Source organism: Martes martes (genome assembly GCF_963455335.1).
Source record: "Martes martes genome assembly, chromosome: 5".
NCBI classification, from domain to species: domain Eukaryota; kingdom Metazoa; phylum Chordata; class Mammalia; order Carnivora; family Mustelidae; genus Martes; species Martes martes.
The window spans coordinates 118,813,776-118,829,090 of NC_137892.1; the positions used below are offsets into that span (position 1 = coordinate 118,813,776).

General features: G+C 40.0%; 1 protein-coding gene across 1 annotated transcript in view; it reads right to left on the reverse strand.

Moving 5' to 3' along the window:
- SGCD (sarcoglycan delta) overlaps positions 1–15,315 on the reverse strand; it is a 390,751-nt gene that overhangs the window by 197,141 nt on the left and 178,295 nt on the right. Inside the window, exon 3 of the mRNA XM_080804544.1 lies at positions 14,470–14,571. Coding sequence (XP_080660670.1) covers positions 14,470–14,571 — 102 coding nt within the window. The remainder of the gene's footprint in view (positions 1–14,469; positions 14,572–15,315) is intronic.

Below are 15,315 nucleotides of genomic sequence, written 5' to 3' on the forward strand. Positions count from 1 at the left end.
TAAGAAATGAAGAGATAGCTTAAGGAATAAGCATGGTAGTGGGATCTTATTATATTTGAAGAACTTATAAGGGAAGTTGAATTTAGAATGAAGACAACAGAATCCTTTCTCCAAAGGGGTTCCCAGAGGTAATTAAGTTCTAACGCCCTAAGACATCCACTATATATAATAAATGAACTTCTCTCCTATGAATCTAGGATGCTACAGGCTATTTGAAGAATTAAAGAACTGATAAAACAGTCACTCATATTTTCTGTGTTCTATAGTTTCAGATAAGGAACCAGAGTTAAAAAGGCCAGATCTTGGGAAATTTGGAATTTCTATAGATCTTTATAAATTTATCTTTGTCCCATTTTGATGTGTTCAGAATGAGAAGCCAGTAACCTGTAGTGTAAGGCTCCGGACAAAATCACAGCTATAGAACTTAAGATATTTGGACCAACATGGGCATATTCCTAGAGTCAGACCTAATCAGCCCATGGGTCCTCAGTTATTTCTGAATAGATACTGTAATACCGTTCTAACAGAAGGGACGGCCAGAGAAAAGTAATGGTGTAGGGAGAGCCTGGGGATTTGAATGGGGGAAAAAAAAATGGCGTCCAAAGAAAGTTGTGATTGTGTGATGCAGACCTATAGAACGGAGGCCCTGTGAAGGGGTCTAAGGAATGGACAGAGAGACAGCAACTGACAGCAAAAGGAAAATAAGATGCTCTCCTTTTCATGAAACTGACAAGGGTCCTGCATGTTTTTAAGTCTTGCAGAGAAAGAAGATCAGGTAAACAGCACAGACCAACATCTAAGTACTGCTTACTATCCCAAGGTAATACACATCACAGTTGAGATTATGGGTGTTCACGACAACACAGGTTGGAAGATCAGGGGTGTGTTCTCCCTTGACCCTTGTATTTGCTCATCTCTAAAGAGAAGATCAGAATGATAGGTTCCTTCTAAGGAATTATTATAAGTAATAAATGAGAAAATTTTACATTAGAATTGCGGCCATTAGCTTTTAAAACATGATGGCCTAATCATGTATTATTTATATTCAAATTCAACACACATTTATGAGCAATTACCATGGGCAGGGATCTCTGCTAGGTGATTTTGCACCTATGAGTTCACTTAATCTCCAGAATAGCAGATCTTCTAAAATGTACTGAAGTCACACAGCAAAACCCCACAGGCACTCAGCAATGCTTTAAACTTTTCTAACCACTGCCCATCTCCTGGTAGCAAATTGTTAATACCTGGACACAATAGTCTAGGCATCTGCAGGGTCCATTCCTGCTCCCAACACCCTAACCTCAGTGTTTTCCTGGCTTTAAGCTTACTGTACAAGGTTGGACACACAGAGCCATGGAAACTGTACTCTTGAGGTGATCTAAGGCTGTTTCAGGGGTGATTTTTAAATAGACACACTTTTTGATTTTACAAAAATTGAAACCACGTACCTTGCCAGATAACACTGTTGGATCCCACATGACCATGAACACCATGGCCAGCTGTGGTGGTAGGAACCCTGGAGAGAAACAGTTCCCACCACCTTCACCCTCGGAGAGCATGGAATTGTCTTGCACTAAACACAACGATGCTGCCTCTGGCCATCTTTTTATAGCAACTCTGTTGTGATGTCATCCCATTTGGTTTTATTTTCATGAAACTTCTTCCAGCATCTCCATAACCAGAGCACTACTAAGACGTGATGAAAGAAACATCTGGTGTTTAAGTGAAGCCTTGTGACAGCAGTCAACTGCGTGGGGGGTGAACCCCACCTTTCACCTTTCAGGAAGCTCACAGGGTCAGACCAGCCAAGAGTTACCAAGAAGGCTAAGAAATGAAAAACTCTGGTTTGTTCACAGCTGAAATGAGAAACAAACATGGAAACTCCACATCCATCCAATGATATGAGTGCGTACGCAGGCGTTTCTCATCTGTTAATGGCGTACTACTGAAGGATAATTCATCTTCCCCTAACCTTTCTCTCATATTTCTCAACATAACTGCCTAAGCCTTAACCAAGCACCAAAACCAATCTACACAGTTTGAAATTGGAAAACTGCAATTATCAGACAATCTGTACTTATCTGTTACTGTAGAGAGAAGCCACTTTTTTGGTTTCCCCTACTCTCGATGTTCCAAAATGAAAGCTGTGGCTTTCTAGGTAGAGCACATAGCGAGGGGAAAAACAGAGAAGTCTGCGGGTCCCATTCTTTCAACATGGTGGGTTTTATCAGTCTACCTCTTCCTCTTCCTCTCTCTCCAAAATGCAACAAGTACATCTGCAAAATATTTATTAGTCTTAAAAGCCTCGTTTACTTCGCGGACCATTTGGTATTTGCCTAGAGGCAGAATCACTGCTGATAAAAACAGAACCATTCCTGGAAATGGAAAGTCCCACACTCCTAATTTAGGCAACTGCCATTTAAAACATCACTGGTGATAATTTACAGAGCACTGGATCAAAAGACTATACCCTGTCGCTGACGGGGATCGGAAAATCAAAGTAAGAGTTAAGTATTTGCTTATAATTTCATATGGCGAAGAAGGGGTTTCTCTCAGCCCCTGAAATTACATCTCCTGAAAAATTCACTGTTTTTTGACAAATGAACAAGTCCTTAAAAATTAAGAACAACAGTGCAACACACCCACAGCAATTACAAGCTTCTGGGGATGATAAAAGTTGCCAAGAGAGGAGCATGTTTTGATCCAAGCAATTTTTTTCAAGTGATATTTTTGCCACCCCTTTAGGGGCAAAGAACAATACAACTTTTAAGAATGTATTAAAACATCCTTCTTCTGAAAGTTGGCTTTTCTCCTCATTATACTCCCCAAATACTCAGCGAGTATCATGGGCTGTGAGATGCCTCCTCACTGAGGTAGGACTCTTCCTACCCTGAAAGGAACATAAGCCAAACCACAGCAGACTCTGGTGAGCACTTTTGCCTCTTCAGTGTTATTTAGGAGCTAAGCAGAGAGCAGGCTTGCACCAAAGTCGTCATAGGCAGTTGGGATGTTCCTGAAACTGGGAGTTAGACAACGCTGATGTGCCACTGTGATGACGAAGAGAAGCTCAAGGATGTGAGGGGCTGGGAGGGCTCATTTTATTCCCTTATACTTTACTGTCTGTAATACATAGCTCCACTCTTGGGAGCTTTCATTAGCCTGTGGATGGCATGAATCAAAACTTATAGCTGAGCCGAACTGCAAAGTAGGAAAAGATGGGCTTTTAGTACCTTTCACACCACTTTTATTCCTTCCACTTAGTCTGTCCCGCTTTCCCAAAGTCTCACGCCGTATAGCGGTTCATGTCCTCTTCGACATAATAGGATTCGTGGTGTATGGCTGGTACAGATAATCAATCTAGAAGGTCCTATAAAAGAGAACTTGTCTTTGTCTCTCCACCCGAGAAGGGAAGCTTTTATAGAATCTTTGAACCAGAGGTATCCTAAGAGAACATTCATTCATTTAAGCAACACACACACACACACACACACACACACACACACACATAGACACTCACACACAAATCTGCTTTACCAGTAACATGCGCTAGTCTAGACAAGGGCGCAGTGGTAAACGAAGCAAATAATAAACAATTATGTTGAAATTTCATATAGTGCTGTACACCCAAGGCACTGTTCTATAAGCAGTAAGACATACATAATTATGTAAAATAAGTTAACTCTTCTGATCCTGTAATAAGCGTATGAGGTAGTGCCATTTTACAAATAGCAGTGCAAATTTTACAAATGAGGAAGTGAAGCACAGAAAAAGTGAAGAAATTTGCTTAAGAGTCAGGATATTACTCCAGGAAGTTGGTGCTTCAGAGCCTGCTCTCTCTCTCTTTTTTTTAAGATTTTATTTATTCGACAGAGAGAGAGAGAGAGCAAGCACACACGCAGGGGAACAGCAGAGGGAGGGAAGGCGGGGAAGCAGGCTCCCCGCTGAGCAGGGAGCCTGATGCAGGGCTCGATCCCAGGACCCCCGGATCACGACCCGAGCCTAAGGCAGATGTTTAACCAAATGAACCCCCCAGGCGCCCCTCAGAGTCTGCACTTACACATCACTTGGTAACTACCTTTCTATGTCCCTGCCATCACAGAGATTATATAGCAATAGGGGAAGCAAATAGGTAAATATATAATTATAGAATAGAATACATATAATAGATGGAAAAAATACACCTGTGTAATTCATACGTAATACCTACAATGAAGAAAAAGCTACTACGTAAGGGATTTATTTTTGATGAAGTGGTCAAAGCAGGTGTCCATGAGAATGTGCCGTCTGAGCAGAGACCTAGATGAAGCACGGCTAGGTTTTCATCCAGTCTGGCAGTTCTCAGACTGCGGTGTGGGGAACCCCCTGTGGCCCAGGCATCATGTGGCTGGTGACAGGGAGCCGGGGTGGGTGGGCCAACAGGCTGCAGCACTCCAGCCCTGGCCCAGACCCAGCAGCTGAGGTTCCATCTTGTCTGAATTTGGGGTCATAGATAAATTTGGCTTAAAAAAGATCCCATGGCTACAAAAAAAAAAAAAAAAAGTTGTAGGAAACCAGTGATCATGTCCCAGCCTTTTAGTTTAGAGAAAGAAAGTGATGGAGAACAGGAATGACTTGCTAAGGGTTCACTGTGGACCCACAGGACAATAAGAAGAAATTTCAGATTCCTTCACTTTGAATCTGGTGTACTTTCTAGGACACTGAGCCGCCATCCTTACCTGTCCTCTCCGTCCTGGATGTTGTATCATCTCAGAGGGCACCCATGGAAGGCTGCACCCAATGGACTGTGCTTCTCTATTGGGAAACTTTATATCAAACTCCAGCAAACTGGAGTTATATCAAACTTAGCAAGACCAACTACACTGATGTTCTAGCCTGTCTCCTGTGTTCTGTTAAACTGCACCCACCTTTGCTTTTTATTCTAATTTATATTTTTCCTGATGTTAACCCATCATATATGTGGTTCCTATATGACTGTAAATAGTTCTTATAAGCTATGTGAAATCCTTGTGGAAGCATGCATGTGCACGGAATATTTGCAGTAGGGGCCTGGCATGAATACACATTTCTGAGTCTTCGAATAAATGAGATCTGAATGGTGGACCTGTGGGGACCACAACAGGAAAGAAAGAAAAATATGGGGCCACCTCCCTGACCAGTGGCCCTCAAATCAGACAATCAGACGTCTGTCCTCATGTGAAGTTTGGAAGGATTTCTACCAAAACTGGCTGTTATGTTCCAAGTGAGATCTGACCAAAGCCCTCCGTAACTCATATTTCTAGCAAGACCCTCATTTAAGAAAAGTATGCACAGTCAATTTCTCCCAAATTAAAGGAAGAACAAAAACCCTATCAGCCCACGTTAATTCTGCAGCAACCAAAAGCCTGTAAACCACTCTCTCCATTTCCCAGGATCAACAAACAAACCCACCACAGTGTAAAGCATCAATCTACTCAAGATTGTTGTCTACTTAAAAAAAAAAAAAAAATGAGTAAGCAGCTGGTTCACACTATTGTCCACGATAAATTACAATATGCAAACAGATACATTTCGGGAATGGCGGTCAGCTTCACAGGGCAGATGGGCTCATAGATGACCCTTTCATTTTTTAATAATCTCCATAATTTATGTGTGAACCAAGAAACACAAAGATGCTGTATGCAGCCCTCCAACTTAGTACAAATCACTTTTATTTACTCGGGCAATACTTCATGGTCCAGTTAACTTCTTAATTAAAGACAGCAAGATGCTCATGTTCCATGCATGCGGCATGGAACATACTATTTTATGTGCAATATGTTCAGCTGGGAGTTGAAGCTGTTTTGCTTACTGAGAAGAAGCCACCACAGCCTTCGTTCGGTTTCTAAACTAACCGGAGACTCGGCTCCTTTCAAGGCCCTAAATCGTCAACCCAGCCTCTTCAGCCAAAGCTTACACTTGTCTGCCATCTCATGCTACTTTTTATTTTTATTTTTTTGGTCTCAGGCTGAGAATGCTGTTTCTCAGTTTTCAACAGTCTGCCTCCTCCCTAGTCATGCTCTGTAGTGGTGAGAGGAGCAAGATAAAAAGAAGGCATGTTCTAGAAGACTCGGGAAGGGGGATGGCTACCGTGGGCCAGAGCCTCAGCCTCAGGCAGCCCTGACGCTGCTATCCCATGTCGCCAGGCTTATAAACAATTTCAAAACCCACAGGAGCCTGACCACTAGGAGAAACCAGGGCAAAAAAAGAAAGCAACCAAATGCAAAGTGAGGAATAGCGAGCCGTGAGCGATTATAAATCTTTTTTTTTTTTTTTTGAGTGACTATGACTCTTAAGAGGCCAACTTAATTTCTGAAGTCCTGCAGGACAAGATGCATGAATTCTCAGTTTCATAAATCAGGGTGGCAGGGACCCATCATATTAATGGCTTGAGTTTGGGTAGGAGACAATAGTGCCTAGTGGAGACTGAAGCCCGCCAGAGAACAAATGCCCATCTAAAGCAGGCAGCTTCTACTCAGCTCCAGCCCCTAGAACTATCAAACCGCTCTCCAGATTTTGGTGTTGTTTTTTTTTTTTAAATTTGTTTGTTTTTAAAATTTTTTAATGAGGATCAGAAAAATGTAGATTTTTTTTAAAAAATGTGGAATCTTCCAATATTTAAATATTAGAAAAAATTCATATTAAGAAAAATACTGGGTCAGGCAAGTAAATTGTATCTGCAGGATGGATTTAGTTTGCCAACTGGATAAGTTTTTGTAGCAAGAGCTACTTCTAGTTTATAAAGTGGGTCACGGAATTTACCTCACAATAAGTTTCTGAAGTAGAGAATATCCTCTCAGTGACTTGATGAGGCATAATGAAGCTTGCTCTTGTATTATCCACTGTTGTTCCAGTTTCCTTTTTTGAGTGCTTTTGAATCCCTCAGGAACTTAACATACCTTCCAGGAAGTTATTCCTCAGAAGAGGGAAATGGCCATGTATAACTCAACTTTACTGTACTGAACAGTGTCATGAGAAAATCATTTATCATACAGTGTGTTGGAATGGAAGAAGACTGCAATTCTGCATTTTCATTCTTTTACTTGGTAGAACTTGGGTACATCCTCCCACATTTCTGAGCCTTTGGGGCCCTATCTGTTAAATGAGGTGATTGGTCTAACTGACTTCTAGAGGCTTTCATCTTCTGGCCTACATATGTCTTTGTAATTCAGGCTGGTGGAATAAATCTTAATTCACGTCATACTAAAATAAAAAGTGGAATTTAAAAAACTCATTTTTCCATAAAACAAGAGACAACATATCCAAATGTAAACATGCACAGTGAGGATGACCAGCTCAGACTTTCAAGGAGAATACGGAGCTTCTTAACTTTCATAACCTGGATACCCTCAAACCCAATTTTATATGGGGAATTCAGACTTTCATAGGAACCAATCCTTAGCCTGGTTTTTGTACAGTACTGGCAGGTGTATGTGCTTTCATTTTGAAATATTTTACAACAGTTGGCTCTTTCTTGATTGAAAATGTGTGGAAATGTCATTACTGGATCAAAGTGTATAAGCATTTTTAATGTACTTGGCATGTACTATAAAACTATTTTTTTCAGAAAGATTGGAAAAAGAAAAAAAATAAAAAGAAAGACTGTGCCACTAATAAAACTGTTTAAGCAGAAGAATGAGAAAAAAAGTGAGCTGAACATCAGAAGAGTGTAACTCAGTGAAAGAAAAATTTAAAGCTAAAAGCTGTTGTATATGAAATGGGTTCCCTGGGAGGGCACTAAGTCTGTCATTAAAACAACACTGGAGGAAAAGAGGAAAGACCATCTGGTTGGGAGCAAGGTGAAACATCAGGTGAGATGGGGGCCACACGATGATGATGCTGACGGTGACAATTTCTGTCATTGTCATGGTCATCATCACTGTTATCGTCCCCATCTCAAGGGGGCAAGAGCAGGAGCTACCATTTCAGGAACACTCACTTCATGTCAAGTTCTGTATTAAGCACTTTACAAACAGGATCTTACTGTCAACCACCATGATGTAGGTATTAATATCAGTGTTACAGGCAAGGAAACAAGGATTTGCCAAATTAAGAAACTGTTCAAGGATCACTCATCAGTCTAATGGTAGCACTTGCTGCCATCTGAGTTCAACAATACAGCTTGTGGCTTTAATCATGGACGATACTGTCTCTTGGCACAGGCAACTTTAGATATAATATCTAAAAAACCCCACTTAGATATAATATGATAATGATCACATAGGTTTTAGTGAGTAAGGACATCTTAAAATATGTGGGTTTTTGTAAGATAAGGAAATTTAAAAGACAGAAATCTCAAGTCTTATATAATAATTTCCTACTTGATTCTTTGAAAGTAACTTCATTTTTTTTTTTTACCCCTTCTCCAATTTCTTTTTCTACTTCTCCTCTCCTAAACTTGTAAATTCCATATAGCAATGGGCTAGGACCCCTAGACCCACCCCAAGTATAGTATGAAATGAATATAGAAATAAATTCACTGTGTAGCTTTCCCGCTGCTGTAGGCCTGGCACAGCATACCCAGAGTAGCTGCCCGAGAAATGCTAGTCACCCTTTCCTTGTCATCTCACATTAAGTCACATAAAAGTACCATCTAGTTGCAGCATCATGGGAAAGTAAGATAAGCAGTCTCTCCAAAGCAGGGATTCACCACTTCTGTTCAAAATGATACTCTAAATGTAAAGATCTCCTAAATTTTCATTCACTCAACCTATCTACTAGTAGATCTTGCCAAAATTTTGTAGTTGTATTTGGCAATTAAAAAGATGCCTATCACACTGAAATGGGGATTTAGACACAGAGTTTTTTGGCAATAAATCCCCTAACTCTACAACATTCTGTGCTAAATGCATTCAATTAGTATTTCTAGAGACAGGCTGGTCTTTGGATGTCATGGTAGAATAGTTAATTTAGTGCATGTCCTTTTCAATCTGTTTTCTGAGCTGCACGATACTTACAGAAACTATGCATCCATGTGGGTAAAGTCAGCACGTCCTGGGACTTTCGTTCAAGTCCCAGACGGAAGTTTTTGTAGTCATGCACACTTTCTCATTAATTTATCTTCTAGAGTGATTGCTATCACACTAATCAATTTGTCGTGACTTTACAGGATTGCAACCTTCAATAATGAAATCTGATACAGTATGGAACATTGTGTGGATTGCTTAACCAATCCCGATTCCTCACAGATCAATGAAACACAAAAACAGAATGAAGTATTACTTCATTAGTTATCCTCGCTCAGAGGGGCTGAGTAATCTTGTTCAACTGGGCACTAATCTCTTTTTGATGGGAATAAGAAATAAAGGCAGCTGTGATCTATGGGGAAATGATACCGCAAATACTTCTTCTGAGAAGATCCTCCCAGAGGTGGTCTAGAAGCAATGGTCAGGTGTATCAGAAAAAAACCAATGAGCTAAAACTGCCAGAAGGGAGAGGAGAAGATGCTACATGTGAGGGTCACACAAGCACCCTGTGAGGTTATGAATCCATCAATACGGCAAATTCTATTGGTTGCCTGCCCAACAATCCTTCCTCACCTTCTTTGCTGCCAGAACCCCAATTCTGTTCAGCTAGCAATTACCCTTGTGCTTTGAGGGAAGGGGAGCCCTATAGACTAAGTTACCAGGTTGTGATCTCATTCGTCTGCCTTCTTGATTCAGCATATCTGTTTTAGCTTTTTGTGACAATCCAAAGAGACTAATTCTACATTGACTGTTATGCCTACCGTGCTCTTCTCTAGTCCCTTCTCGGTGCTCTGATGTCATCTAAAAGGGAAATATTCAAGGTCTGTGCCCTGAGCCACTTCTGCTCTCCCCAGCAAAGCCAAGATAGCCCAATTATAGGCAAAATTCTTCTTGAAGTTGGATATTAAATAAATGGCTAAGAGATCTTGATAAAACCATGTAGACATGCATTCTTAAAATTATTCAGATATGAAAATTATATGAGTCCATTTATGAAAAGTTCTATGAAATGCAAAGTAATGGGCAGGACGGAAAGCATATGACAAAGTTGCATGTGGACAGGGTGGAGGGTCTAAAAAGGGGTATGGGAGAAAGTCTTCAGGGTAATCTGTTCATTACCTCGATTGTGGTGATGGTTTCATGTGTAAATACCTATGCAAAAACATACCATAGTACACACTTTAAATAGGTATATTTATTCCATGTTAATTATGCCTCACAAAGGCTCTTAAACTGTTAAATATTATTTAGATACAGAAAATTTACTGTTAATGTATTATTTGGAGGAAAAAAAGGTACAGAAGAGTATGCAACGTATGGTTCTATTTTAAAAATATCCTGTGGGAAATGCCTAAAAAAGTACACTGACCTGTTACCTGTGCTTGACCCTGTAAGATAGATTTAAGTGATCCTTTATTTTTATGATTTATTTTTCAATTTCACAGGTATCTACTGAGCGCATAGTGTGTGCTAGATACAGCAGCGGGGGTTCAGGAATACACTAGGGAAAATATACTAGGGAATATACTAGCACAATCTCCTCTGCCAATTTGTATTTCTGAGCAAACACGAATGTCAAATGATGACAGTTACAAAGGGGGGGGGGACCCAACAGGGTGATGTTTTATTTATGGCTGTTGCGCTTAACAAGGAAGGTCTTTCTAGAATGGCAACATTTAAACTGAGAACAGGATGACCGCAAGGAGCCCTCCACGAAAAGCATCTAGGAGAGAACTGTATAGGCCTTAGCAAGGACGTAGGAGTTCATTCCAGGTGCAACGGGAAGCTAACAGAATCCTTGGTAAAGCGTGGAGAGATGTGACATTTCAAAAAGCCCACTTTGGCTACAATTTGGATTTTGAGGCTATGAGAGAAAGGTAGTGGAGAGGGAGGAGGCACTCACAGAGGTGCAGGTGGGACAGGATGCTGGCTGGAGCCCGCAGGCGGCATGTGTTGGGGGAGAGGGGACAAGGGGACAGATATGGGCACTGTTTGGGTGAGAGCCATGGGACTTAGGGGTGGATTTTACTGTATATGCATTTCTGTATGTCTTTTTTTTTCCCCCTTCAGAGAGAACATATTTATTTTGTTGTCAGAAACATGTAAGCTAAAAGAGCTTTATTTATTATTTATTTTTTGGAAGGAAAATACTTTCTTAAGAACAATGAAAAACTGAATTCTGACACTTTATTTTCCTTAAATGGTGATGTGAAAGCACTGAATTTAACTCACTGATTTTTCAAGATTAAAATAATCTTTTCTTAAAATTTGTTGAGAGAGAGAGAGAGTATGCGAGCCCATGAGTTGCGGGGAGAGGCAGAGGGAAAAGCAGAATGCCCACCTGAGCAGTGAGCACAATGAAGGGTTTGATCCCAGCACCCTGAGATCATGACCTGAGATGAAGGCAGAGCTTAACCAACTGAGCCAGCCAGGTGCCCTTCTCTATTCCTTTTTTTAAAATTAAAAAAAAAATTATGGCGCACCTGGGGGGCTTAGTTGTTAAGCGTCTGCCTTCGGCTCAGGTCAGAATCCCAGGGTCCTGGGATCAAGCCCCGCATTGGGCTCCCTGCTTGGTGGGAAGCCTGCTTCTCCCTCTCTCCCCTGCTTGTGTTCCCTCTCTTGCTGTCTCTCTGTCAAATAAATAAATAGAATCTTAAAAAAATAAAATTAAAACAATTTTTAATTAATTTCAATTTCTTTTTTTTTTTAAGATTTTATTTATTTATTTGACAGACAGAGATCACAAGTAGGCAGAGAGGCAGGCAGAGAGAGAGGAGGAAGCAAGCTCCCTGCTGAGAAGAGAGCCCAATGTGGGGCTCGATCCCAGGACCCTGGGATCATGACCCAAGTGGAAGGCAGAGGCTTTAACCCAGTGAGCCACCCAGGTGCCCCTAATTTCAATTTCTTTAAGGACTCTAACTCTATACCAAAGAAACTTCTCTCAGGGCATTTTACGTAACATATCAACTATTTTAGCCATGACTTTAAAATCTACTCCCTTGTACCACATGCATTTTAGCCAGATCATCTATATATTTATAGAAATATCACTAATATGGTTTAGAAGCTTGGCAAACTACAATCTACAGTGTATTTGTCTGGTGGCCCTCAATATAACATTTTTTTTTACATTTTTAAGGAGTTGTGGAAAAGGAAAAAAGAAGTCTAAAATATTTGCCATTTGGCCCTTTACAAAATAAGGGGGGGCTGACATCAATAGAAATTATCGGTCCAAACTTGTAAGTTAAATAAGTTTAATACAGAATAGGAAGATGTAGTGTTCACACACACACACATTCTCACACACACACACACACACACAGGAATATTATGCAGACGTAAGAAGAATGAGATCGTGCCATTTGCGACCACATGGATGGACCTAGAGGATTTTATGCGAAGCCAGATGAGAAAGACAAACACCGTATGATTTCAGTCACGTGTGGAATGTGAAAAAAACAAGTGAATAAACTAACAGAAAGCTGGATTGGATCTATAAATGCAGAAAACAAACTGTTTGCCAGAGGGGAGGTGAGTTAGGGATGGGGAGATGAGTGAAGGGGAGAGGGTGGTACAGGCTTCTAGTTCTGCAATGAATAAATCACAGGAATAAAAGGCACAGCATAAGTAACATGGCCAATGATGTTACGATAATGTTGAACGTTGACTAATAGTAGCTACACTTGTCGTGAGAATAGCATAATATATCAACTTGTTTAATCACTATTATACACCTGAAACTGATATAACATTGTATCAACAACACTAAAAAAAAAAAAAAAGTTTAACACTGATAAGATCAATCTGAAGTACAACTAATAACTCAAAAGATAATTTAACTAGCCAGCTTGCCAGGCTGGGAGAAATATAAATTGCAGCAATTTTTATAGTGATCTTGGGGCACCTGGGGGGCCCAGTCGGTTAAGTGTCTGTCTTTGGCTCAGGTCATGATTCCAGGGTTCTGGGATTGAGCCCTGCATCAGGCTTCCTGCTCAGCCTGCTTCTCCCTCTCCCACTTCCCTGCTTGTGTTCCCTCTCTTGCTGTCTCTCTCTCTGTCAAATAAATAAATAAAGTCTTAAAAAAAAACCCCAGTGATTTCTTAAATGCTTGAAATTAACTGTCTCCACTCTATTTAACATAGAATCATCACCTGACTCTCCTTATAGCTTTATCCCATGATTCCTTCCAGAATATGATTTCTTCAAGGTGATGGATATATTTATAGTACCCTTGGTACTTCAGTGCCTAACCCAGTAGGTGATGAGTTCCAGTTAAATTTTATAATCACCAATAGGGTGGCTGAACTGATTTGCTCTCTTTGAAAATGTTAACATCATGGCTCTCTCCCTTTTACTAGGCACACAAGAAAGTAAAGGTACTGGCAATTCAGTAGTTTCACCCAGGTTAATAGCATTCAGTAGTTGAGATAACATTCAGATAAAATTATTCACTGTACCAAGTTGCTGAATTTCATTAATTATGCTCAACAATGCACACTTATGCAAATAAGGCTTTAGGGACCTTTCACATTATTTTTTGCTTGCATGTGGACCTGAACCAATCCCAGAAGAGCAAATGCATTCAGAATCCTTTTGAACCAGCAAATCCCACCACTCCACCAACAAACAAAAGATGAAACGAAGTCAAAGAAACAACTGAAAAAAAAAAAAAACTGCTCAAAGACAAAAATTAATTTTGATAATATTGGTTAATAAAAGCAAAATATCTAGAAATCCCTTCTCTCATGACAAAAACAAAGAATGAGCATGAAAGTTTAGGTAGTGGACACTAGTCAACAGAAAAGCTTCAGAACTGGACTTCCTGCCCTGAAGTTCTTACTCTACTACTTCATAAGCACGTGGCTCTGAACACAGCTCTTCTCTAAGGCTCAATTCTGTAATCTGTAAAATGGAGGCGACAATAATTGCCAACCCTGTGGACTGGTGTACGGATTAAATTAGGTAAGGATAATGCACACAAAACAACAGATGCATGGAACAGAGCATGCGCGCCAGAGTGTTATGTTAGAGCACGGTTGTTGACATATTGAGTGATTCTAACCAACGTTGGTTACACTGTCCAAAGTCTTAATGAAAAGCAAAATTCTAGTTCTTTTGTTCTATGTTTCCAAAGGCAGTATTTAAAGCACTTGACAATTAAAAAAAGATAGCAATATTTTCTTGGATTTGTATAGTACCTAAAGCACTTCCACATTTCCTTTCTTGGCGTATTTGCAGCATAATCTACGATAGTTCATTAACAGAGGTTATCACCCGCCTTTGGCAGGAATAAAGTCTCAGGTCATCACAGTTGTGTACAGTACCACATCAGGGATTACGCTCAAGACTTGCAATTTGATCAAATCCTACTACCTATGTTACCATTCCCTCCCATGATGCTCTATACTCAGCTGATGGCTGATAAATTCCCCCAGATTTAGATGCCAGAGAAACCACCATTCCTTTTTCTCATGGGAGTACTTACTGGTCGGGACTGGATTTCTTTGGCGTAGAGAGGTTGCAAGAATTCTGAGTCTCCTTCTAGTTTTAGACCTTTGTCTGTGATTCTCAAATTCCCCATTCCATCCTGAAATAGAAGCACAAAAATAACAGAGAAAATGCAATTAGCCAGTATTTCAAAAAACCTCAGGCTTTCAAAAATTGAAACAAAGTTACTTTTTTTTTTGAGAGATGGAATAAGAGGGGGTCCAATAAAATACTAGGAGGTATTGTTCAATGCAATTATGCATAGTACCCTCTTCGCTCACTTATTCTGAGAAAATTCTGAGAAAATTCCAAGCAATCTGTAATGCCCCCTAGTCAGAGCCCTTTTGCTAGGTATTGCAGACAGAATGGAGGCAGGAGATAAGTGCGAAAAGATAAAGGGATAATTCCCCCAGTTAAAGTCCATGGTCCAGTTTCCAAAACTTTGTGCAAAAATTGCAAAGTGCAGTCTGTTGGTTAAATCTAGTTTTGGGGCACATTGTGTTTTGCTCACAAAATATTAAAGAGGTCAAATTAGTTGCTGACATTTTTACAGATATTCTATTACAGAAATAGTAAAATACATACAAAAATAGAAAGGATCAATAGCAAACACCTATGTATTATGATTCATCTTCAACAATGATCCACTTATGGCTATTGTTATTTGGTATACCCACCATACCTACGTCATTTGGTTAAATATAACCCTAATACCATCATTTGGTTAAATATAACCCTAATACCATCACTTCTACCACTAAAAATACTAAAATAATATCATCTGAAACCCTAATATCATCTAATATCTAATATCATCTAATACCCTAATATAGCCAATATAATC